General features: G+C 54.2%; 1 protein-coding gene across 2 annotated transcripts in view; it reads right to left on the bottom strand.

Moving 5' to 3' along the window:
• Positions 1 to 2,766: 2,766 nt before the first annotated feature.
• Positions 2,767 to 24,498, bottom strand: part of PROM2 (prominin 2) — a 35,995-nt gene continuing 14,263 nt past the window's right edge. The window contains exons 10-24 of one of the 2 annotated variants that reach the window (XM_054020134.1): positions 23,644 to 23,803; positions 22,703 to 22,855; positions 20,129 to 20,252; positions 16,623 to 16,714; positions 15,298 to 15,382; positions 14,020 to 14,166; positions 12,916 to 12,987; positions 12,637 to 12,729; positions 11,959 to 12,012; positions 9,046 to 9,126; positions 8,605 to 8,673; positions 7,222 to 7,311; positions 5,693 to 5,799; positions 4,392 to 4,478; positions 2,767 to 4,207 (exon numbers count right to left, since the gene is read on the bottom strand). In XM_054020134.1, coding sequence (XP_053876109.1) covers positions 4,415 to 4,478; positions 5,693 to 5,799; positions 7,222 to 7,311; positions 8,605 to 8,673; positions 9,046 to 9,126; positions 11,959 to 12,012; positions 12,637 to 12,729; positions 12,916 to 12,987; positions 14,020 to 14,166; positions 15,298 to 15,382; positions 16,623 to 16,714; positions 20,129 to 20,252; positions 22,703 to 22,855; positions 23,644 to 23,803 — 1,391 coding nt within the window. In that variant the 3' untranslated portion in view covers positions 2,767 to 4,207; positions 4,392 to 4,414. The remainder of the gene's footprint in view (positions 4,208 to 4,391; positions 4,479 to 5,692; positions 5,800 to 7,221; positions 7,312 to 8,604; positions 8,674 to 9,045; positions 9,127 to 11,958; positions 12,013 to 12,636; positions 12,730 to 12,915; positions 12,988 to 14,019; positions 14,167 to 15,297; positions 15,383 to 16,622; positions 16,715 to 20,128; positions 20,253 to 22,702; positions 22,856 to 23,643; positions 23,804 to 24,498) is intronic. The other variant, XM_054020135.1, reaches the window with a different exon arrangement.

Raw genomic sequence — 24,498 nt, 5'->3', positions numbered from 1 at the left:
GGGCTGTCAGCTGCTCTCTCCAGTTATCTTCCCCCTGCACAGCTGACTTGCTGGATGACAGAAAGTGAGCAGCTTCTCCCCAGCCCTCCCCAACCGTCCCAGCAACGCTCTTGGAGAGGAAGATCCCTGCCACGCTACCAGGGCCCTTTGGCTTTCCTCAAGCATCACAGCTCCCAGGGAGTCCACAAAGCCTCAGGGCCAAGGCGCTGCCTTCTCCCTGCACCAGCCTGTCAGGGGCAGTCAGAGGTTAGAGCCGCGGGATGTTAGCGAGAATCACTGTCCTAGGAGAGTAGGAACAAGACAGGGTGGGGGGTGTCTATCACCAAAGACAAAGGCCCAGGTTCTCAAAGGTATGTAGGTGCCAAACTCCAATGGGCCAACGCTCTTTGCACTGATGCAAAGCCTGAAGATGTCAGTGGTAAGACTTGGTCCCCCGTCCTCTCTACAGCCTCTATTCCTGTACTATCCGAGCACCTCCCAAACATCAGTGTTGGCACAACTGGGACATGGGCAGTCTGGCCTAGCGGGTAGGACCAGGAGTTGGGCTGAATGGTCAGATCAGGAGCCGGGCCTGGTGGTTGGAACAGGAGCCAGGGCCAGTGAGTAAGCCGAAGGTCTGAACCAGAGTTAGGAATTGGGAGTCTAGTCAGAGATCACAGCTGGAGTCAGGGATCAGGAGTCAAGCCAAGGAACAGAGCCGGGCTCCGAAGCAGGGAACGAGAGCGGGGTCTGTTGTAGCAGCAGGCCGGGTACTGCCAGGTTGCCCAGACAGCTTCCTGGAGCACCCTCCATGGTTAAATAGCATGCTTGGCGCAATCAGAGGCCACGGGGAGGATGTGGGGGCTGCTGATCTGGTTTCCATGGGCAGCACTCAGTCTCCCAGGGTTTACAGAGCATGGATGGTGGCTCTGCTGTGAGTGGAGGTGTGGAAGCATTCATCAAAGCTCTGCAGACCTGGATCCTAGTGTTGGGTATCCTTATAAATGTATTTGTTCTCACCCCCTCTCGAAAGGCAGAGTATGCCACTGCTTCCCATCTGTAATGTGGGGATGTGTCTTCACTGGCTAACTGGCAGCTGGGTTAGCCCAGCCTGGGTGTGAGCTTCCCCTCTGTAAAGCCCTCCCTGCCTGTCTGCATCAGCACATGGCGGGGGGCGTGTCCCAGGGTTCTTTGTGCTGAGACAGGCTAGGATTTTTCCCCCCAGTCAATTGTGGGGGAATTTGTCGGTTCACTGGGGACAATTCTGGGAAGGGCGCTGGAGGCCTGGCAGCGCTCAAGAGAGTTTTGCCTGCATCCTCGTTGCAGAGTAGTTACGGGTTCCAGCCAGCACTCTAACCCACACTCAAAGCTGGATCGGCTAGCCTGGACTTAAAGCACCTCCAAACCCGAGTCAGACGTACTGTGTGCACAGTAGGGAGATTGGGCTAAAACCCAGATAAGATTCTGTGACCATCTGAACCTCTATGTTCACCCCTTTTACAAGACTGTGATACATTTTGTACGAAGTATGGCTTGTGAAGTTGAAAACTCGTAATTTGCTGATTATTATTGTCCTGGTAAAATATGTGTGGCAAGTGTATGTAAAATTGTAAGACTCTACTGTGTGATATTACTAAGACAAAATGTCACAAACCAGTTCTCCAGAGACAAAAGGCTAGCCGACGCCTTGGCCAGAAATCAAATGGACCATCACCTGGTTAACCGTTCTTTGGCAGGAAAGAGGGTGTGGGTGAAAGAGCAACATCTTGACAAAGAAACAGCTTGGGGTTCCCGTCTACACAGACTTTCTGTCTCCTCAACCTCAGCTGGAGGTGATTCTCAAAGAAGAGAAAGAATTATAAGAAGGGAGAGAAGATACCCTGAATTATCTCCCCCTTTCTCTCTACCCATAGCATCGGCAACATCTGAAGAACAAGGAAGCAGCACTGGACTGGGGGAGAGATCCTGACTGAAAGAAATTCAGCCAATAAAATACATTGGAACATGGGGGGAGAGAGACTTTGCTTTGAATTCACTTAGCTCATTAAGTTGGCATCTGTTGCATTTTATTTTTATTTTCTTTTAACCAATTCTGACTTTTATGCCTCCTTACTTGCGGTCACTTAAACTCTATCTCTTTGTAGTTAATAATTTTGTTTTATTGTTTTATCTAAACCAGTGTTTGGGAAACGCCATTTGGGAGAACAGAACATGTTTGAATTTGAAATGACGGACTTTGTATGAGCTTGTATTGTCCAGGAGGGAGCTGGGCAGTACAAGACACACATTTCTGCGGGAAAGTCCAGGACTGGGAATTTGCTGGTGTTGCTCTGCAGTGTAATTCATGAGTCGCTGCCCATACTGCTCAGACTCTATGACTAGGAGTAACTTACATGCTGGAGGCTGTGTGTGGGCAGACCAGGAGTGGTAACTCTCACAGCAAAGCAGTATAAAAGGGTGGAGAACTGAGGGGTCCAGATTGTACCCTGGGTAATGTCACAGATCCTGGGCTAACTGTGCAGTGAAGACATATCCGAGAGGTTAAGTCAGTTGCCCAAGGTCACACACAGAGCCTAGACCAGAGCAGGACAATTGTAGGCTTTCCCCAGTCCCAGGCTAGCCTTCCTCTCCAGCCTGGCCCTCTGACACGGATCCACAAGGACGGATACCTTGGGAATGCACTGTTTCGAGAAAACAGAGAGGATTTATCCCACCCACCACCGATCCTCACCCATCCCTCCCCTCCAGAACAGAGCGCCAGAATGGATGCACAAAGCAGTCATGGTTAAAAAAGGGGCCAGTGCTTTAATGGCATCAGCATCCTCCAGCACTGACACCCCTTTGTACCCTAAATCCCAATGCCGGGGCTTTCCAGGATGGGTTAAAATATAACAGGGCCTTGGTAGCCTGCCCTTTGGCAGAAAAGTCCAGAGAAGCATGAGGACCCATCTTCACCCCAGAGGGAGCCAGACCAGTTTCCTTTAGGTGCCTAGAGTTGGGGACAGAAGGGGCGATCTCCCAGCTGGGGGTCGAATTTACACCCGTGTCCTCTCCTCTGGCAGCAGGAGTCCTGCACCACCTGGAGGAGTCCCCAAAGACCCAGGTAGGTTTTCACCCAAGCAGCAGTGACAGGACGTTCTGTGATCTTGGTGCTCCAGAGCCGGGCAGGGACAGCAGACATAGGAGCAAGAGTCCCAGCGAGAGCCCTGACCTGGGAAGCAGAGATGAGCCCCAGCTGCAAAACTGAGATCTGGACTTCACATCCCCCCTCACCCCATCTCCTGGGATCTTTGGAGTAGAGGTTTGTGTGTGGCCCATTAGCGAGCCAATGACCAGGGTGCCGGGTTCAGATCCAGATCTGGGTTTTGGCCGCACTGGGGAGCGTTTGGCTCTGGGGAGCTGGTCCAGGCTCATCTCTAAGGGGAAGAGCCCTGACCAGTCATCAGGTCGTATATGCATCCTCTTAACCTGAATGAGTGAGAGCCCTGGATTCTGGCAGTGCACGGTGGATTTAGCATCGCAGCCCAGTGCGTGTGTGTTTGCAGAAGGCCAGGGAGGAAGATGAGCGAGCAGGCAGGCTCATTCACTCGCAGATCCTAAGAAAAACTTGCTGGAACCATGAAGCAGCCTGAAGCCAGGAGGACACTGCAGATATGAATTAATCCGGGAGGTAACATGGGCATCGGTAGGTTTTAATGGCTCCCCTTTGGGATGGCTGGAGACGTCGAACCCTGGAGGGATGCTGCTATGCGGCAGGAATTTTCCCTTCTGCCTTGCTGTGCTGTGCAAATCCACTGGCGCTGCAGTGAGTGGGGGTCACTAGAGCGGGGTGCTGGGAGAAAGAGCTGAGGAGTGGGGTCATTGCAGGAGTCTCCTCCAGCAGCTCAGAAGCAACATGGGGAAGGTGAGGCAGAGTGGAAGGTAAGTGTCTCTGGTGGGGGTGGTTCTGGCACTGGGAGGGATCCAGGCAGTTTCCCCAGGAGACCTACAAGTGAAAGGACTCATTAGCAGTTACCTGGGGAGATATGAACAGACTGGACCCCCCCAGAACACCTGCGATGGAAACCTATGGGAGAACTCGGGGGGCAGCTTCGACTCAGGGGTGTGGGCAACCTTCAGAAATATTTGCAACATGGCAGCTTGGTATCCACAAAGAGTCCCATGGCACTGAGGTATAGGATCCCCAAGAGAAACCTTGGTTCAGGGGTCCAGGAGCTCTGAAGAGGACCTGCAAAAGAGAGATCCAAGAATGTCCATCCCCAGGTGACATCAAGGTCCCAGAGCCCACCTAGAGCTTGCCTGGGACCAGTGGTCTGTAGTTCCAGGACTCCTGGGGAGCCCCAGGACTCTCAGATTCAGGAGTCCTCCACCACAGAGATATGAGTTCCCAGATTAATTAGTTTCCCCCTTACCTGGAGATGCCGGAGATCCCTTCCTATAGCTTGAGAGCTGTAACGCGGGGGATGTGGAAAGGATAGGTCTCCTCTGAGGCAGTAGAGCTGCAGGTGGTGGGGAAGAAAAGGAGAGAGCATAAGGGAGAAGCCAATATTATCTCTGTTGTCACCTTGCAGCCAGTTAAACACCTGCCAGGCTCTGCCCCAGAGGAGGCTGCATTACTCTGTGGGTAAAATGACCCTCTCTTTGTAGAGAATTCAGGGGCCATAAGAACATACAGTAACGAGGGGCACATGGGAGAATTCAGTGAGCTGAGCTTGGCTAGGCCTGGGGCAGGCTGTGGTTCAGGGCGGTAGTTACCAGTTTGTCCTTAATCTACCTCTGAATTATGCACTGCAATTCCTGGATCTATCCCAGCCTCTCAGGGAACTGAGCCCTGGGCAGAAGAGCTGACAGAGCCATGTGCCAGTTAACTAATCCCTGTGTGCAATGGGCATAGACCACACGCAGGTTCACCTTACATGTACGGGGACAAGGGCTTATGGGATCCAGGCATGTTTGAGGGAGAGCCCTCAAGGGCAGCAGGATGGAGTGTTGGGAGGGAGTTAACCCTTTCTGTTCTCCAGGGCCAACATTCCAAAGGTGGCTGCACCTAAGAACAGGAAATAAGTGCCCCCTGCAGGCTGCATCAGGCGCTGTCACGGCATTCTGCAAACAGGTAAAGCTCTGAGTATGCGCAAGATCTTGGACTCTGTGTCCAAGGATTCAGGGAGCGTACAAAGGGGGACAAGATCCAAGGGATAAGAGATCCGCCCACTGGATGGATCTGTCCAATGGGCTTACTGAACACAGGACTGCAGGGATCAGAGATCCATCCAGGACTGGATCAAAAGCAAATGGAACTTTATCCGTCTCCCTCTTCGCTTCCTCGACCCCTGATTGTGGCCCTTTGCCTCAGTCCATCCAACCTATAGGTAAATACCTCTCTGTATCGAGGTGCTGCTGGGCTCCTGCTGAACGTCTACATGGAGAGACACCAGAGGACCCTAGGTGGGCATGTGCCCAGGGTTGCCACAGCTGGGCCTATTGATGGGGCATTTGCAGGGGTGGCTCAAATGGGGTCCCTCCAGGAGTACGTCTACACAGCAGCCAGGAGGTGTGATTCCCAGCTAGTGCCCGTACGTCTCCTCCAGCTGGGAACGACACCCGCCAGCTGCTGCTTGGTGCGTTCCCCTTTCCTGTGGGTCCCTTGCTGTCATGGCATGGAGAGGACGCGGGCGGAGCACAGGTCCCAGCACCCGCGGAGCCTGCCACTTACATTAACCGGTTCCTGATGGGGCGGAAGTGCTTGGTAAGTTTGATGGCGAAGATGATGCTGGGGATGAGGAAGAAGGTGCAGCAGCCCAGGCTGAACCAGAAGGCATTCTGGAAGGACACAACAAACACCCTGATCAGCTCCATTGGGTGGGGCATGGGGGGAGAGAGTGGGGGAGCTGGCCCCTTGGTTACTCTGGATACAGATGGAAGCTGGTTGGACAGAGAGCCTCTAACCCTTTGCTCAGGGGCCAGTTTCTGGGCGTGATGAAGTCAATGGGAGTTTGGTCACTGCCCCGATGCTATTAGCTTCTGGCCTGCAGTCGTCACCTTACTCCATAGAGGGACTGCAAGAGGCCTGTCCCGTGGGCTCCTAACTCCTAATCAGAGTGATTCTCTGGCTGGTAGTAGGGAGCCTATGACACACAGTGGAATAGCTCCGATACCATCCAGCAGAGGGCAGTGGCATGAATGTGCTCGCACACACAGTGCGTGCCGAGATTTATCGTAGATGGTCCCCCTCCTGCTGCCAGATCAGGGAACTTGGAAATCCTGCCATGCAACGAACCTTTGGGCAGCCCTGCTGAGGAGGAGAGCACCCTGCATGGTACATAGATGCCCCCAAGCTGGCTGCTTTCATCCGGCGCTGGCCCATCTCAGCAAAGGCTGCGTCTTCCCCGGGGCAACTTAGGCTGCTCAGACAAGATTAGGCAGCCTCATTTATCCCCTCTCTGCATCTATTGGCTCTGGCAGCACCATGACCAGGCAAGGAGATAGAGGGAGACGGGGTCCCAGGAGACAGGGTGGGGTGGAGGGGCTGATTCCAGTTAGTAACAGCTGTGGGGGACACGGTGTGAGAGGTCAGTCAGGGTGGAGCCCGCGTCTCCTGACATCAACAGGAGCGGATCTGGCTTATGCCAGGACCGAGATGGTCGCAGCAAGAACCGCGCTGGCTCCCGGGCTGCATCTCATTTCCTGTTTGATTCACATCCCTTTGGTGGACACAGCATGGCCTAGTGGGTCGGGCGCTGGATTAGGTGTCGGGAGATCCGGGTGCTCTCCCTCAATCTGTCAGTGACCTCTGGCAACCCACTGTCTGTGCCTCAGTTTCCCCTCCCACCCCATGTCTATTTAGACTGTGAGCTCTAGGGGCAGGGACTGTCTTACTATGTATCTGTGCAGCCTGTCGCACAGTGAGGCCCCAATTTCATGGCACACCTATAATACCTATAAAATAATAGACCCCCACAACTGCCCCTTTGCACAGAAATTGCTCACTGAGATGGCCTGCAGCTGCTGGGAGTGCCTCTGCTCTCCCCCATGCTCTCGATGCCGGGGTGATGGGAGTGGAGACTGGGCATCACTCAGTGCCTGGGGATGGGAGGGCTCTGAGACAGACCAGCTAGTGCTGTCTCCATGGTGCCTGAGAGCTGCCCACTCAACCCTGGCCGGGAACAGATTCCCCGGGGCAGGGAGGAATGGGGGCTAAAGCCCAAGGCAGCGGCAGGGAGTGGAAGGTCCTGCTGTCCTTACCCAGGGCTCAGCAATGCGGTCGCACAGGATCACCCGGCCGTTATCCAGCGCCGTGGCGAGGGGCTGGCAGGAAGCCACGTCCTCAGTCAGCTGGAGCAAAAGAGGAGACAGCGAGTTATCCAGGCAGTGACCTGGGTGGAGGCTGACACAGTCACAAACCCAGTTATGCTCAGATACCCAACCAGCTGACCTTTGCCTTTGCTGGCCAGCTCTGCTACACTCTCAGGGCTGGGTTCTCCGCAGAGCTGGGCGTGGCAGGTGCTGAGCTGGCCGGAGGTGTGACAGTGGGAGCCAAGACCTTGACGGGGTTCACTCAGGTTCACAGCTGGCCTCCATCACCCTAATCTCTGAGCACTTGTCAAGGACCTGGAGGTCCATCCCCACTGTGGGAGGTGTTTTGTGGGGAAGCAGTGGAGAGGGCACCAGAGAGGAATGGAGAAGGCAATTTCCAGCTCTGCCACTACTGTGCTGGGTAATCTCAGGCGAGTCATTGTGTTCCCCGTGCCTCAGTTTCCCCTGCTGTAATGGGGGGGTAAAGACACGGCCGTCCTTTGTAAAATGCTTTGAGATCTATGGATAAAAAGTACTGGGAAAGAGCTTGGGATTGTTATCTCTATTTCAAATCAGAGGAAACCGAGGCACAGAGCAACAACAAACAGTTTGTTCATGGTCACACAGGGAGGCTGTGTCAGGAATCGAACCCACACCTCGGGCCAGCCCTTTAACCACAAGACCATCCCATGGGGTACTTGCATAGCTGCCCCGCTCGGTTACATGCTGCCCTGTAGCATTGGTGGGAGCTTCAAACTAAGAATGCCCTCGGGGAGAATGCTCTTTACTGGCTCCTTCTCTATCGTACCGAACATCACTGTCTTCATTGTCCAGGCCCTTTGTGACCAATCTCTGCCCTATCACCTCTCATTCGCTATTCACTCTGGGCAGGCGCTCCCTGGATTCATCCACAAAAGTCACTCACCAGCCTCCTTCAAAGCCCTCCTTCAACCTCTCCTTTGCCTTGATGCCTACAAGAAACTTGCCACCAGTTAGGCTGAGACCCCAGCTGCCTGCCTCCATCTGCTGTCTCTTGTTGTACGGGGGGCTCCACTGAATTCTTCCCCCAACCTCGCTGCCACCTCCCGGGGACATGGATTTCCGGAGAACACCTCCCGTCACTGCTTTAAGTGTCTACCCTGAGTGCAGCTGCAGCGTTTCAAGTGAAGACAGCCTTAGATTGTCACCTCTTTGTTCTGTGTCTGTACAGTGCCTAGCACAATGGGCTCCTGGTCCAGGAGTGGGGCACCGACCCGCAACAGTAATACAAATAAATCACAACCGCAGCAACCTCTGCTCTGACGGGGCTCCTCTGCTGATGTTAGCACCTACCGTGCGTCTCACCCAGTTCAGGTACTGCGAGAAATAGCCCAGTTCTTTCCTTGTGAAGCAGCCGATCTCCTGCAGGAACAGAAGGCAGCCTGAAGGACACACACTGGCTTCCAAAGGGCTCGCGAGGAATTCAGGGCCCCAGTGCGCAGTCTGGCCCAGAGTAGGCTCACACAGGCTTTGGGTTTGCTGGCTGGATCTCCAGCTACCCAGGATCTGCCCCAGTGTAGGTCATGCTGCCTCTGGGTTTGCAGTCCCAGGTGCCCCAGCAAGCGTTGGGTTTGTAGGCAGGTCCCATGGAGCTGGTTATCAAGCAGGAGTCCCGTCCCCCGCAAGGGTCTCAATGCTGCTATGCAGCCATCTCTGTGGTTTCCTCCAACTGATTGCTGTGCCCCAGCTCTGCCCTTCAATGCCCTGTGGGGCTAAGGTCCCCTCCTGACTCACGTGTCTCAGGAGCCGCTGTGCCTGCACCGGGAGCATGGTCTCGACTAGGGCGATCTCGGCCATCGTCCGTTTCAAGAGGGGCTGGTGGGAGAGCGGGGTTGGGAGGAGAGAGGCACCTTAGAGGGCACTGGAGAGCTGAATGGTGCTATGAATCATGGGAAGGGAGAGAGATTGACCACTGAGATGGAGAATTCTGGGAGCGGGGTTTCTAATTAAGGATGGAGCTGTAGGCTTATCATGCAGCAGCATGCGTACATGAGCATTAACTCACTGATCCTCACACCAGCCATGGGAAGGAGGTAAATGTCCCTATCCCCATGTAACAGGTGGGGAAACTGATGCACACGGGGGGCAGGGTGGAACTTGCCCAGGATCACCGAGGGGGTTGGAGGTAGGACTAGGACACAGGAATTCCTGGCTTCTGACACCAAGCTCAGACTGCTACATCATACTCAGCTAGGAATGTATCTAGGTTCTTCTATGGCGCCCATCTCCCTGGTATCTGAACACCTCCTAGTGTTTATAAAGTGTGCCCAGAATCCACTGGGCAGGGTGTGACACACATCCTCTTCCACACTGGGGCGGGGGATCGATCTAGGAAACGCAACTTCAGCTACGAGAATAGCATAGCTGAAGTCGATGTTTCCTAGATCGAACTAAGTTTACTTACTGCGGGTCCACGTGGCGCAGGCAAGCTCCCCCGTCGACAGCGCTTCCTCCTCTCGGTGAGCAGGAGTTCCGCAGTCGACAGGGGAGCACTTCTGGGATCGATTTATCGCGTCCAGATGAGACGCGATAAATGGATCCCAGAAGATCGATCTCTACCCGCCAAATTGGGCGGGTAGTGTGGACCTACCCTGTTGTGTGTCAGCCCCGGGGAACGTGAGCCTGTTATTGCTCATGGCTACAGAAAAGCCTGACTCTTCAGCTTGGGTTGGGGGGAGGGAGCAGGCCTTGGCTTGATTTTTGGTGTTGTTCAAGGTGGTGCTCACAGAGATATCTTTAGCTATCTCTTCTGCAAGCAGCGGGGGATGGGACTGTCTCCAGTCTTTGGTTGGGAAGGGGTCACTCTGGTCATAGAAGTGGGTTTTGCATCTAGCTTTGGAGGCACTAGCGAGAGTCTGTGTTGTTGATCTCCTCCAGAACTTCCATCTCAGAAGCTCCCTCCTCCTGCAAAATGAGGTCTCACCCTGGAGGTCGAACAGATCTGTCTGGGAGGTCAGGGTCAGAGAGGGTGAGATGGTCCCTCAGGCCAGTCCCAGCATTGGCTTGGAAGGGGAAGAGCAAAGCTTTGAGTTTGATCTGGTGTCCAAGGGGAAGCCAATGAGGTGCTGGGCTCTGGCCGGCCTGTGCCGCTGGGGAGATGGGCTGACAGACGTCTCTTTCTGGCAGCCGAAGCATCGCAATGTGGATTTGCCGTGGAGGCTGGGAGGCAGTGAGCATTGTGGGGAACTGACTGAAGGTGGAAGGTTCTTTCTTCTGTCATTATACGACAAAATCAGCTGGCTCCTCGTGTGGCTGCTGAGCATGTACCGTAGGGTTAACCCCATGAAACGCCCACCTGGCCCAAGCCACCCTCCGAGTGACAGGGGCTGCGGACGAGCGGCTATCAGGATGGAGAATCGCTTTACTCTCCGGCCGTCGCCATGACCCCGGTAGGGTGAGAACCTGAGACTATTCCATCCCTGCTGGGTTCCTTGTACCTTCTACTGACGCAGGTGGTGCTGGCCACTGCCAGAGATGGGAGTCTGGGCGGGATGGACCTTGGGTCTGATCCAGTGTGACTGGCTTCATATGCCTAAGCAGTATTATTATTACTGAGCCTTGATTGATAGGTCAGGGCTGGGGAACAATGTGTGGGTGGAGCCCAGGACTGAATAAACCCTGAGGGAGGAAATGTAGTGGTAGCCTTATTGGTACCTGGATATTAGAGAGAAAAAGTGGGGGAGGTGATATCTTTTATTGGACCGACATCTGTTGGTGAGAGAGACAAGCCTTCGAGCCACACGGAGCTCCTCTTTAGGTAGGACTGCGTGGCTCAAAAGTTCGTCTCTCTCACCAACAGATGTCGGTCCATTAAGAGATGTGACCTCGCCCACCTTGTCCCTGAGGGATGGAGTTTTCTAAAGCGCCTAAATGACTTGGGAGCCCAACTCAAGGGGACTGAATTCTCTCCACTCCCCGGAAGGGGGTGGTCCCTGGCAGTCAGGAGCGGGGAGCAGGGTAGAGGGAAAACCCGGCTTAGGTGAACATAGAGATTAGAAGGCAAATGTCCTTCTCTCCAAGGGCTCAGATTGAGGAAGATTCGTAGAACAAGGAGACACACACACTCATAGGAAGGGGACACAGAAAGAGGAAGAGCGTGTCCTGCCCAAGAGTGGGTCACCTCACAAGAGCAGGGTCCCTTCAGACCAGGGTGGGAGTCAATGGAGGAAGCTCAGTTTAGAATGAATAACCACAGGGACTGAATTCCCCTCTCACCCCAAGAAAAGGGGGGGGTCCCTGCAGGTCAGGGTCGAGCCCTGGATGATGTCCATGAAAAGCGGAGAGCGCCTGTAGGGTGTTTCGCACACACGCCCAGGCTGTTGGGTTGCCCCTCTGAAGGCGCCTTACCTTTGCGCCACGGGGTTGGGAGCTCCTGGCCATGAAACCACCGCTTGCTCCCCATCTCCCTACAGCAGCGGTAAAGTCCCTGGGTTCCGCTGGGAATGGAGCACCGAGGCCTTGCTCCTTATGGTCACTACAGGGCCCGGCAGGGAGTTTTGTGCCTGTAACTCCCAGGACCTGGGGCCACCACTACCCACCCCCTTAACTCCGAGGACCTGGGGCCACCCACCTGCCCACCACTGCCCACCCCATTCCCTCTCCCAGTGGCCATTCCATCAGATGGACGGTCTCCCCTGGCAACCGTACCTGGAGGTGGGGTGCCATGGCAGATAAGAACTGCACGCTCTCATTCAGCTTCACCTGCAAGGCAAAGGGAGGCTCAGATGCATCCCCTCCACTTCAAGGTTGGGGGGCTGCAGCCTGGAACCCAATGGCCTTCTTTGAAGGCAAAGGGCGGACGGGAGGAGAGCAGCCTTCCTTCCCCACCTCCCACCCAGAGGCCTCAGCCCCAGCCCTGCCCTGGGAGGGTTTGCTCTTCATGGCCATTCCCTCTGTGAGCTCTCAGCAGTGGCTGCCCGGTTGTGTGAGCAGGTTTTGCTTCCCCTGACTGGGAAGAACTGGACCAACGCCAGCAGCCCACTGGGCACAGCTGGCAGACACCACGCCCCCCCCTTTTCAGTCACCGCTTCCACCCCCACCCCATCTACAATGTGGAATCCAGGAATCTTCCCTCCACCTTTCCCCTATGCTGGCAAGTCTGGGATTCACACCCCTGGGGGTCTGTCATACAGGCCCCAGTCCCTCCCCACATGAATGACACACCCCCATGGAGGCTTCCCATGATGCCCTGTGCCCTTCCCAAGTGGCATGCTAATGGGGCTAGGCCTGAGCCATGACATCTGCACCCCAAAGCACCTGAGCCAAGGACGGAGTCCGGCCCTGGCCCAGCCTGGAGATGACCGCTGCTCGGTCCGTCACACTCACCACAAGGGCCTCCTGGGTGAGCACGGTGGCGTTCTGGATTTTCCACAGGGCCTGGGACTCATTGGCCAGCCGTCCTGCTATTGTGATGTTGTTCTGTGGGAGACAGCAAGGAGACCAGAGTCACTGATGGCTTTCCTGGTCAGCTGGGAAGCACGGGAGCCCTTGGGAGGGGGGAGAGAGGTGGCATTGCTGGGCAGCAGGAGGCAAAGCACATGCATCTCCCCTCCCCGCCCCTGGGGATCACCCCTTCCTTTCCCTCCAGGTCGACTCTGCACTCACCTGAATTTTTCGGAGGCCCTCGAGGTCCCTGGCTAAATCTTCCAGGCTCGTCCTCACCACAGGGTTCTGCATCTGGAGAAAGGAGCCAGCCGCATGAACAACCTCATGTCAGCCAAGGTTCCCAAAGTGCGGGGCACGCTACGAATGCTCCCTGAGCACCAGCGATGAGCCTCCAGCCTTCACATTACTCTGATTTCAGCTACAGCCGTGCTGCCCCATGGGCTTCAATGCTCAGGGGTAACACGGGGCAGAACGTGGGCCGAGGGCACAGGGATCCCTTCCCCCTACAATGAACCACCAAGAGGGAGTGTTTTCAAGTGACTAGCATCAGGGAGTGGGGGGGGTCAGGACTCCTGGGTTCTATTCCCAGATGTGCAACTGCAAGATCTTGGCAACTCTGTCTAGCTATTTATACGGCCCCCATCACAATCATTAATGGACGTTACCCTCCCAAAGGGCCCTGTAAGGTAGGGCGGGACTATTACCACTTTACAGATGGGGAGCTGACAAATGGGTCAGATTATGTGATTTACCAGTAGGATCCTGTGGTTGACCAAGGTCTTGAACTGTGGTCTCCCAAGCCCCCAGTCCAATGCCTTAATCCACTACCCAGTCACGCCACCTCGGTATGCCTCAGTTTCCCCACCGGTAAAGCTGGGGAGAAGACTATTTTTCTAGCTCACACAAGTTGCGCAGAGTCTGTCCAAGAGAGTGGGAGTGAGGAAGGATAGGAAGACAAGATGGGGTTGGGGTGTCTGCCGGGGGGCGATTGCCAACGTGAGGCGAAAGGGAGCCAGCAGGAGAACAGGCAAAGGGAGCAGGCGCATATTGACAAGCTTTATCCAGGAGTGGGATGGGCTCAAAGGCAGTAGGAACAGGCAGGGGGTCTGTACAGAGGGCAGATGCCTCCGTCAGGGCCAGGGGAGGGTTGGGAGTGGACCCAGGATCTGCAAGGGTGAGAGCCGGGCCGGAGCAGCACGATCAGCCAGTCTCAATTCTCAGACCCGGCGGGAGGAAGGGCTGCTATGGAGGATGCAAATGGAGAGGGTGACCCCCTGCCTGATGTCACCACACTGGCTGTAGCTTTGCTCCGGCACCCCTCACCTCGGCCTGGAATGTGGGGTAGTCCAGTTGGTCGATCCCGCTCTGCCGGAAGGTCTCCAGGTCCCGTCTCCCAGCCCCGTCGAGGAAGTGGATTTCTTCAAAGTGGAGGTTGAAGTTGTCGAGGCGCTTCTGGAAGTCTCTGGTGTACTGAGGGCAAGGCAGGGCCATGACAACCAGCCCCACGGGTGCTGGTCCTGGCTAGGGCCCTGACCCACAGCCCAGGGGAGCCTTTCCACTGATTCCTGATTTGGATCTGGCCCTTGTTCCTTATAGGCTGGGTGACTCTGCTCCTACCTAGCATCACAAAACCAGTCAGCCCAGTAGAGCTAGATCCATGGAACGGCCTCCAAACCAGTCAACCCAGTAAAGGCAAATCTGTGTGCCCCATCCTAGTGCTATAAAAGCAGGACAGCGCGACATACAGCCCCTGTATGATACTTCACCCAGCATCCGAGAGGTTCCTCTCTCTTAGATGCACACTTCGTCTCAGACCCAGATTTCCCATTCGTCCCGCTCAGGCCAGCTCACTGCCCGGGGGATGAATTACTCAGCACTCTTTGGAAATTCTGAATGTTGAAGCTGAGCAGATAGGGCCCATTTTGCATGCAAGAAAAATTAGCCTTGTGCTATTTTGCAGTGTTTAAGGGATGGCTGTTATCTGGGCTGATACACTGGGGATTGAACCGGGGAATCTCTAGAGCTAAGGCTTCCTAACTAGGACTAGTCATAGTCTCACACCCTCTGTGGGTTAGGCAGGGAGCTATAACACACTCAGTGGGTTACACACACATTTGTATTTTTCCTAGGCCCCGCGTTTTGCATCCTGCCCTCTAAACCTCATGCATGAGCCCACTAGGTGAGGAGAGGCATGGTACTTTATATGCACACAGCTGCAAGGCCAAATTCCCTTCCCACCACAACCTCTCCTGGAAGCCCAGAACAGAGGAAGATGGAAAAGGAAGAGTCTCCCCTTGTGTGAGGACAGATGGTTCCACCACGTCTGTGCTGGAAGGGGGACGTTGGAGGAAACCCGGGACTGGATGGAAAATAGAGACTGGATTCACTGGGAAAGAGAGGCCAGGGATTGGGTCCCTTGGAGAAGCCCTTGGCTGAATCAACGTAAAGACTAAATCTCCCTTTAAGTGGGCAGATCTGGGGGCAGGGGACAGTGCGAGACTGTATGAACGTGGAGGTTTAATTCCCCTCCTTGCTTAGGGATGCCACAGGGCTGGCGAGAGTGGGAGGACAGGTGCCCCCTGGGGAACAGCCCCCGCTCACCTGGCTGAGGTGGAGGTGATCCTCAAGACTGTAGGCATCTCTGAGCTGCAGAACGTCCCAGAGGCCTGCACCCTTCTTGCACTCCCTGGAACAGAGCGTTGGGGGGTGGGGAGTCAGCATGGGCCGGAGAGGGGAGAGGAGACTCCTGGGCAGCGCTCCTCGAGGGGATCTGCTTAAAGCCAGCCTGTGCCTTGGCTCCACATGGCTACTGCAGCCCCACACGCCTCCCTAGCGCCCAGAGTCCAGTTTGGCACCACACAGCTCCCAATTCAGTCCACAAGAGGCTTCCCACCAGATCAGATTCTACTTGTCTTCGGGTCCCCTTTCCACCCACTCTACTGTCTCCGTTAGACACGGTAGGTCATTGCCTTGTGATTACTGGGGCTGGTAATAACAGGAGGTGCCTCAAGAACCTCTGCATCCACTGAACCCTTTCCTGTTCCAGGGATATGGCCAGATGATGAAGGGCTGAGACTGTCCTTTGGGGACCAGGATGAATTGCTTCCAGCCAGCCCTGCACACTGGAGCCTGTCTGGTAACAGAAGCGCTGACTGGCGCCTCCACTACCGTAACCCTAAAGCCAGGGAAGTTGATAGGTGGCATAAGAAGGTCACTGGTGTCAGCAGCAAGGTGAGGAGATTTCAAAGGAGCTTAGAATGGGCCAGGTAGGCTGGAGATCACAATTCGCTGAACTAACTGTGTGAGGTGTTTTCAGGTCAGCGAGACTAGCCCAGGTTTGGCCCTCAGTTGTATGAGGGGCAACCAAAGGTGGAATCTGAGCTGCTGGGTAAGTATTCAAGTGTTGGACACTTAATACATATGCGGGCACCTCAGTGAAAGGTGTCTTGATGCTCTCACAATACGAGCTGGGTGGAAAATGAATATTTCTACCCCCTCCGGAAAATATCAATAAAAATTGAAAACCAAAGAATTCCGGCCGCAACCTGCTAAAAACCAGAAATGTTTTTGGCCAGGCCTGAAAATGTCTGCTTTTTCACCGGAAAAAATCCAAACTTTTTGAGGAACGCCACGGCCGCTTCCTGGGGAAATGCCCATTTAGCCAAAAACCCAATTTTCAGTCGAAAAAGAGTTTCGCTAGAACATTTTCGACCTGCTCCATCCCCAGAGGTCAGTGGGAGCTGGGACTTCGGGAAATCAGGGGTCTAGTTCTGATTTAAGCTCCACCCCCAGTTCGAGACAGTTGGCCTTCATTTCAAGGAGTTTCCTAAGGAGGCCAGTCTGTTAGGAAGCAGCCGGACAGCATAAGCAGTGGCATTAAGAATGGCGGGGGGGTCTCCTGGGCAGCCCCATAGCAGAGTACTCACTGGTAAGCAGAGGTTAGGTTGAGGTTCCTCTTCAGGCTGAGTAGCTGGGTGAGGTTCATGGATGGAGGCAGGTTCCCAGGAGTGTCGATAAACTGGAGAGTAGGGGAGAAATGAGGCATGAGGAGGGTCCTGGTCGGGGGGGGGGGGAGAGCAGGTTGTGTTGGAGCACAGAGGGAGCACAGCTGTGCTGGTCCCAACAGCATTTCGGGAGGGAGAAAAGAGCGATGAAGGGATGTGATCCTACTTCTGGGTACTGGCTAGAGCAACGTGGGGCTAAAATCACCCCTAGCAGAGAAAGTCACTGAGGGGCTTTGGAAAGCAAGAGGGAGAGGATGGGGTTCCACATCCGTACCTTTAGGGATCCCTGTCTCCATGGGCAATTCCCAACCCCAGCACCTGTATCATGGATATTCCCCTCAGACCAGATTTCTCAGGCTGCTTCCCCCACCCTCTATACCTGGGCACAATCTCAGTGGTTTGAGCATTGGCCTACTAAACCCAGGGTTGTGAGTTCAATCCTTGAGGGGGGCATTTAGGGATCTGGGGCAAAAATCTGTCAGGGACAGTACTTGGTCCTGCTGTGAAGGCAGGGGACTGGACTCGATGACCTTTCACGGTCCCTTCCAGCTCTATGAGATAGGTATATCTCCATATTAAAGCCCCCTCATGGGCTAATCCTAACACTGCTCATATCCCACAAAACCCCAGCGTCTCCTCTAAAGGGACTCTTCTTGCACCCACCCTGGGCTGATCTCGCTAACATCGGTACCAAAGGTGACCCTTCCCCCTGACCTGCAGTACTAGGGGCTAATTCATCCCACACCACCCATACCCTGGTCCCCACATGGCCTGTTCCATATGGAATGACCCCTGGTGCCATCCCACAGTTCAGCCACTCCCCAGGTCATACGCCACAGGCTACACCCAACATCCTAACCACCGGCTCTTCTCCCAGCACACACGTCCTGTGTGATTTCCTCTTGCTCCCCATATCTGCCCCAGGGGTGAGTCCCCTGATATAGGGGTCAATGGTAAGTGCCCCCCAGTAGCCTCTATCCCATGGGCTGATCCTCACATGTGCTGTCTTGGGTTCCATTGGAATCCGCTGGTGCACAGTACAGCCATAGTACTGCACCCGGGGTACCTTGTACCAACCTAGTACTACCCTCTGGGATACCCTAATATCATAACACTACCCCCGGCGAACTCCAATACCATAGCACCACCCTCTGGGGTACCCCGTTCACCATAGCACTATGCCCTGGAGAATCTATACCACACCCTGGAGTACCCAATACTACCACAACACTACCCCTGGCTACCCTAATACTACAGCAATCCCCCCTGGGGTACTCAGTACTTCCATAGCATTATCCCCTGGAGTACTGTGCTCTACCTTAGCACTAGCCCCTGGCCCCTCCTCTCCCTGCACTTGTAGTGGCCACCTTAGGGTTCATCTCATGGTCACTGCAATGGTCCATGGCAGTTGACAGACCTGGAATCCCTCCCTCGGAGCTTCCCTGCTATGCTGCGAGGCCTGGCTCCCTTTAATCCACATGGGAGACTCGGTCTTTGGGCAGGAAAAGGAGCCTTGCTAGCCCTTCTGCAGACAGAGCTATCCAGTCCCTGCCTCTCTGGCTGGGCAGAGCCCCTCAGTGCATCTCTCTGCTTCCTAAGCTCCAGCTGGCCAACGGTGGCGGTGGGCGGTGTGTGTGGGGAGCTGCGGTGACAGTCGGCTTCCAAACAAAGATCAAACGTTAACCGCTGTTTGAGGAGCTTTAATTAATTCACTGGAACGATCCGTGCGGGCCAACTGTGCCCGGGGTAAAGCAGTGCAAAGGGCCGGGCATGGGCATAATTGGATCATTCTGCAGCAAGCAGCGAGCGAGTTATTAGATTACACGCCGGACGCTGCGGAACAGGACGAGGTGACGGGACGGATTATCTCATCGTTGGGTCACGTCATCCCTGGGGCTGAACTCGGTGGAACTGCATTTGAATCGATTTACAGTATTTCTGTGTATGCACGCAGCTAAGTGTACCCATGTACGACAGCGTGCACCCGTGCAGGTCTGTATGTGACACGACAGGCCAGCTCCTCAGCCTGCCCTCCAGCTCCTTTCACTACGCCATGTGCGAGGCAGATGGGAAGCCAGTGTGACTGGCCACTGAGAGCAATTCCTCAGCCTCAGGGAGCAAGCTGGAAGCCTGGTGGAGGTAGGGTGACCAGACAGCAAGTGTGAAAAATTGGGACAGAGGGTCGGGGGTAATAGGAGCCTATATAAGAAAAAGCTCCAAAATCGGGACTGTCCCTATAAAATCAGGACATCTGGTCACCCTAGGTGGAGGGAAAGGGGCCGTAACCCTGGCTGGACACTGAGTGGGGCAGACGTGAGCATGGGTCTCTTCCATCACGTCATGTCACAAAGAAACTGTCATAACCCATGCACGCTCACACATGCATGCATTGATTGGCGGGCATGCTCACAGGCTGACAAGCCCAGAGCACACTCAGGGTGCGTCTGCTCTGCAACCAGAGCCTTGACTGCAGCTTATGGAGATATACCCGAGCTAGCTTCTATTTAGCTAGCTCAAATCACAGCTGTGAAGCCACGGCAGCCCTTGCTAGCTGCCTGAATACATACCCACGGTCCCGGATGGGCTTGTACAGACTGCCTGCGCTGCCATGGCTTCACTGCTATCGTTATTTAAGCTGGCTAGATCAAAGCTAGCATAGGTATGTCTCCATGTGCACCTCTGGCTGTGGTGGAGACGTACCCGAAACAAATTATTCTGGTGATGGAGAAGAGAAGTTTTTACAATGAAGCAAAAAGCTTTCAGTAGAGTCGTCAGTAGCCTGCAGGTTGCTACCTGCCAAGTGTAGTCATTCATGGCCTGATTCGTACACTTATACACACTTGTGCAAATGGTTGAGTCCCATGTGTGGGGACTCTAACCCCAGGGCCCCCCATATCCTTGGGACCGGCCCCAGGATCTGACAGCTTTATGGCCCCAGTATGTCAGGAGAGTATAGCGGCCTTAGGGCAATGATAAATGAAGGCCAGAGCATGCCTTTGTGATTGCGTTAGAGAGCGGGAGTTTGCGATGATGGCCTGGGTCCGCTACAATAAGTGTGTGCGAGAGAGCTGACTGTGTGAGTGTGATATGGCAGCTGCAGGTGTAAGTGTGCACTGAGCATGCAGTAGTGAGCATGGTAATGAGTGTGTACATATGGGGTAGGTGCGTGTGCACTGAGTGTGTACAGGTGGGGGTGGGGATGAGTGTGTGATGGGGGTGAGGGTGTGAGCAATAAGGACAGAGTGCATAGGTGTGTGTAGGTGTTGTGTGTGTGCATACAGTAATCCACATAGGATGTGTACGGCAATGAGTGTGTGCACTAGGCAACTTTGTCTGGTTAACACAGCCCAGCCCGAGCTGGTTCTTCCACCTGGGGAGCTTACAGCACAGCTCGCCAGGCTCGGCACACCAGGAAAGCAGGGACCCACCTTGTAAATCTCCTGATTGGCCCAGTTCTTACACACCAGCGTCTGGACATTGCCCCCAACCAGAAAGGTGGCGAAGACCAAGAGAATCAGGAGCCAGGAGAAGAGGAAGCTAAAGCCAACACCCCTGCAATAGAGAAGGAGATGGGTTACAGGGAGCGCCCTGATGGCTAGTCCTCCATCCTAGTGACTCTGCTGGAACAAGCAGGGAGGAGGGCAAGTTGGGAGCTGCCCTGCTTCTCTTCGGAGTCCCTGGCATCCACACACATGTCTCCGCAGCTGCACGGTACCATCCCACAACACTGCCACACCCGCACCGCAAGGCACTGATCGCAGACCTGCTGGGCAGGTTTGAGTCCACTCCCATGGACTATGGGAGAACTCCCCAGGGACCAGGCCAGACATAGCTGCTTTACAGCTAGCATGATCCCGGGTCGGGGAACCATGCATGCTTCAGCTAACGCCATCCCAACTGAGCAGGAGAGAGCAGCACCTCCTGAGGCAGTGTCCAGAAAAAGGAACCTCTCTGGGCTGGAAAAGGAGCAAAATCTGAGCCACGCTGGCTCACAGTATGTCTACACTGCAAATATAGGTGTGACTGCCAGCCACTCGAGGGTCCCGGGTGGGCTTCTATAGCCCATGTTGTCGCGGCTTCACTGCTATTGGTACCTGAGCTAGCTAGAGCAAAGTTGGCATGGGTACCTGGATCTACATGTACTGAGGTCACTCCTCTGATTACATGTAAACATACCATATGTCTCATGAGGTTCCTCAGGCCTGCGGGGTCCCTCTGCTCAGAGGGATCCAGGCTCCAGCGTGCTCGGCGGTGAATCACAACACAGGGATAGTGAGAAGGACTCTCTCTCCTCCCCCAAGTGCACAAACCAAACAAGAAACTCCCTAAGGCCATAGATTCATAGATTGTGAGGCCAGAAGGGACTGTCGTGATCATCTTGTCTAACCTCCTGCATCACAGAGACCAGAGAATGTCACTCAATGATTCTTGCACCAAGCCTATAACTTCCGTTTGAGCGAGGGCAGATCTTTCAGAAAGGCATCCAGTCTTGTCTGAAAGACTGTGAGTCATGGACAATACATCCCACCCTAGGTCACTTGTTCCAATGGTCCTGTGAGACCACACGCCCCAAAGGGGAAACATTTTAAGTAGCACTGGTTGAAAAACATCAATTATTCTTTGTAGGGAAATTTCAGAAGTGTTTCTTTTATTCAAAACTTCTTGGTTTTTCATTGAAAAACTGAGTTTTTACCAACATTTTTCAGTTCTTGGTTTAAACTGGAAAATTTTGACCCAAATAAAGATTTTCCACACAAATTTTTGGTCAGAAAGCTATTTTCCGTTGAAAAAACTTTCAGTGAAAAACTTTCATACTACGTCTGAACAACTTTAAAATTAGAATGGGTTGAAACATGCTATGGTCACACCAACCATCCAAATGTGACATGAGACATACTATGGTCACGCGAACCACACAAACATAAGACGAAATGCAGTATGGACAGATTCACATTAACTGAACAAACTTAAGATGAAACGTGCTGTGGTCAGGTGAAGGATTCATTGTAAAGATCAACCATATTACGTAAAGATGGGCCCAAACCCAAGCCGTGGCTGGGAACACCCTGAACTCTGGGAAGGTCAGATCTAGACACAAACTTTGCAGCCCAGACCTGTCTCTGACATGAATCGTGCAAACCCAAGCGTGAAAGGTGCTAGTACAGGGGTAGGCAACCTATGGCACGCGTGCCGAAGGCGGCACGCGAGCTGATTTTCAGTGGCACTCACACTGCCAGGCTCCTGGCCACCAGTCCGGGGGGTTCTGCCTTTTAATTTAATTTTAAATGATGCTTCTTAAACATTTTAAAAACCTTATTTACTTTACATACAACAATAGTTTAGTTATATGTTATAGACTTATAGAAAGAGACCTTCTAAAAACGTTAAAATATATTACTGGCACGCGAAACCTTAAATTAGAGTGAATAAATGAAGACTCGGCACACCACTTCTGAAAGGTTGCCGACCCCTGTGCTAGTATGTTGTGAAGCACATACTGCCGATAAAGAACCTGCTGCTGGTAGCAACCATGCTCAGGTCACCTGGCATCAGATGTCCACCAGGAACATTTCAGTGAGAGGTGGAGCTGCCTCTTAGCCATCCCCGAGGAGACCCAAACAGGAAGAGAAGCGAGACGTGAGTGCCTAAGCAAGCTCCTGCATCTGCTGGGCTTCGGCTTACCACCCAGCCAAAGGACCTCTCAGTTTCCACCACCGCACACTTTGACTGTAACACCATCCACCTTTTACAGTGCCACATCACCATGGAGAGCCTCCCAGCTGACAGAGGAGGGCTGGACTCCAGTCCACTCCCAATGCCATGTGCCCATCACAGAGTTTCAGGCCAGATGGGACGACCAGATAATGTAGTCTGACCTGTTGTGTAGCACATGCCACCAATGCCACCACATCACAGAGATATTCTCTCCCCATCACCCCCAACTGAAGTGTGAGGGCCCTGAACTCTCCCCTGCCCTGCCCAGTACAGTAATAGCCCCTTACACCAAAAGGAATTTGGCCCCAGCTTCTCCTCTGCTTTCGTAGTCGCTCGGATCCTCCCGCATGGCGAGCCCACAGGCCCCAAGGGACAGCCCCAGGAGGTTACAGGCTACAACCAGCAGGACCACGGAGCACAGCACGATGCCCACAATCCACCTGCGGAGAGAAGAGGTCAGAGGAAGTCAGGAGCCACAAGGGCAGTTAAAGAACAAGCCCCCCCACACACACACTTCTGGCTCATTCCCCCATCCTCGGTGGCAGGAGGGAGCCTGCACCGTCGCCTGCCACAACTGGGAGCAAACCCTAAATTCAGCCTCAGGCCCGAGCCCACAATCATTGTTAGTCAGTGGAGGCAGGAAGTCAAAAATCACCCTTTGAGAGAAGCAGATGGGAGTAATGCACCCGCTCCTCTACTTCAGCTTTCTACCCTAGACTAGATTTGAACTTATTGGATTGGGATGTCATGACCCTCACACAGCCTCAGAGCCACCCAGGGCCTGCTAGCAAGAAGTCAAGTGATCAGCTGGAAAATTTTGAGGAGAGCCCTGAACTCCTCAGTGGACTATCAACAGTCAGGAGGCTTCAGTCCAGGAGCAGTTAGGGCTGGTACGATACATTCTGGACCCTCTTAAAGAAGTGTGACACACTGAGAATGCTTGTGTGTTCTCTTCTGCTAGAGGTGACCCACCAGAGGATAACAGCCTACTACTGCTTCCTGCTAATAGAGTGGCTCCTTTAGCTCAAATGGTAGAGGGTAATACAAGGGATTTAGCCATTCCCAGAGGTTGAACCGGGAAAATTGTTAGCCTGCTTCTGATTTCACTTCCCCTGGTTTTATACAGATGTTACCTGCTTGACTTCACTGGAGTGACTCCTGATTCACATTGGTGTGAGCTCAGAATCAGATCCATAGACTCACACAGCTGCAGCCACTCTCCCGTTACCTGTATTTCTCATAGTGTTTCACCTCCTGGAGGTAAGGGCGGCTCTTGTTCTCCGCCTGCATCAGGGCATCATTCAAGGGCTGAGTGTAATCGGAGACTGGGAAGCTGTCTGCAATAGACTGGACCTTCTCACTGATCTTGTTCACTTCGTCCTTTAGGTCTGCAAGGTGAGAGTGGGAGACATAGGGGGGACTTAGTGGGAACCCTGCAGCTGGCAGTGATGGGCGTAGGCAAGCACTTGTAAGGGGACTGTTGCCCCCTTACTAACACTCAGTGGGGGTGTTTTGGTTGGCTAGCTCCCAGCACTAAAAGGGGAAGGGTCGATGGCAAATCAGGAGCCTGAGACTGACTGTCCCCAGGAACAATGGGGAGAGGCCAATGCTCCAGATCAGCCTGATTGACAGGGCGGGCAGGCTAATCAGAGAGTCAGGAGGCCGGGGGGGGTCCCGTCCTCCGTGTGAACTGGAATGGCCTGAGTCAGACAGAGTGGGGTTGAGCTAAGGAGAGAGCAGGGGCCCGAGCTGAGCTGCTGGGAGCAGAGCTGCAGCCCCAAAGCCAGAGCACAGCCCAGAGATAGCAGAGCTGCCCTGGGAGCAGAGCTATAGCAACCAGAGCCAGAGGGGCCAGACAAGCAGCCAGGAAGCAGGTCAGAGCTGGGAGCAGAGTCACAGAAGCAGCCTGCAGAGCAGAGCTGTGCTGGGGGCAGAGCTGCAGCAACCAGAGCCAGAGAGGCCAGAGAAGCAGCCCAGGGAGCTGAAGGCAGAGCAGCAGCAGCAGCCGTGCTGAGGCAGAGCGGAGCTGGAGCAGTCCGGAGCTGGGGCTGGGGCAGTCCGGAGCCATGTGCAGTCCGAGTGT

Source organism: Malaclemys terrapin, chromosome 2 (genome assembly GCF_027887155.1).
Source record: "Malaclemys terrapin pileata isolate rMalTer1 chromosome 2, rMalTer1.hap1, whole genome shotgun sequence".
In the NCBI taxonomy this organism is placed as follows: domain Eukaryota; kingdom Metazoa; phylum Chordata; order Testudines; family Emydidae; genus Malaclemys; species Malaclemys terrapin.
The sequence above is the reverse complement of the archived record's forward strand: the minus strand, read 5'-3'. Positions and strand labels throughout refer to the sequence as shown.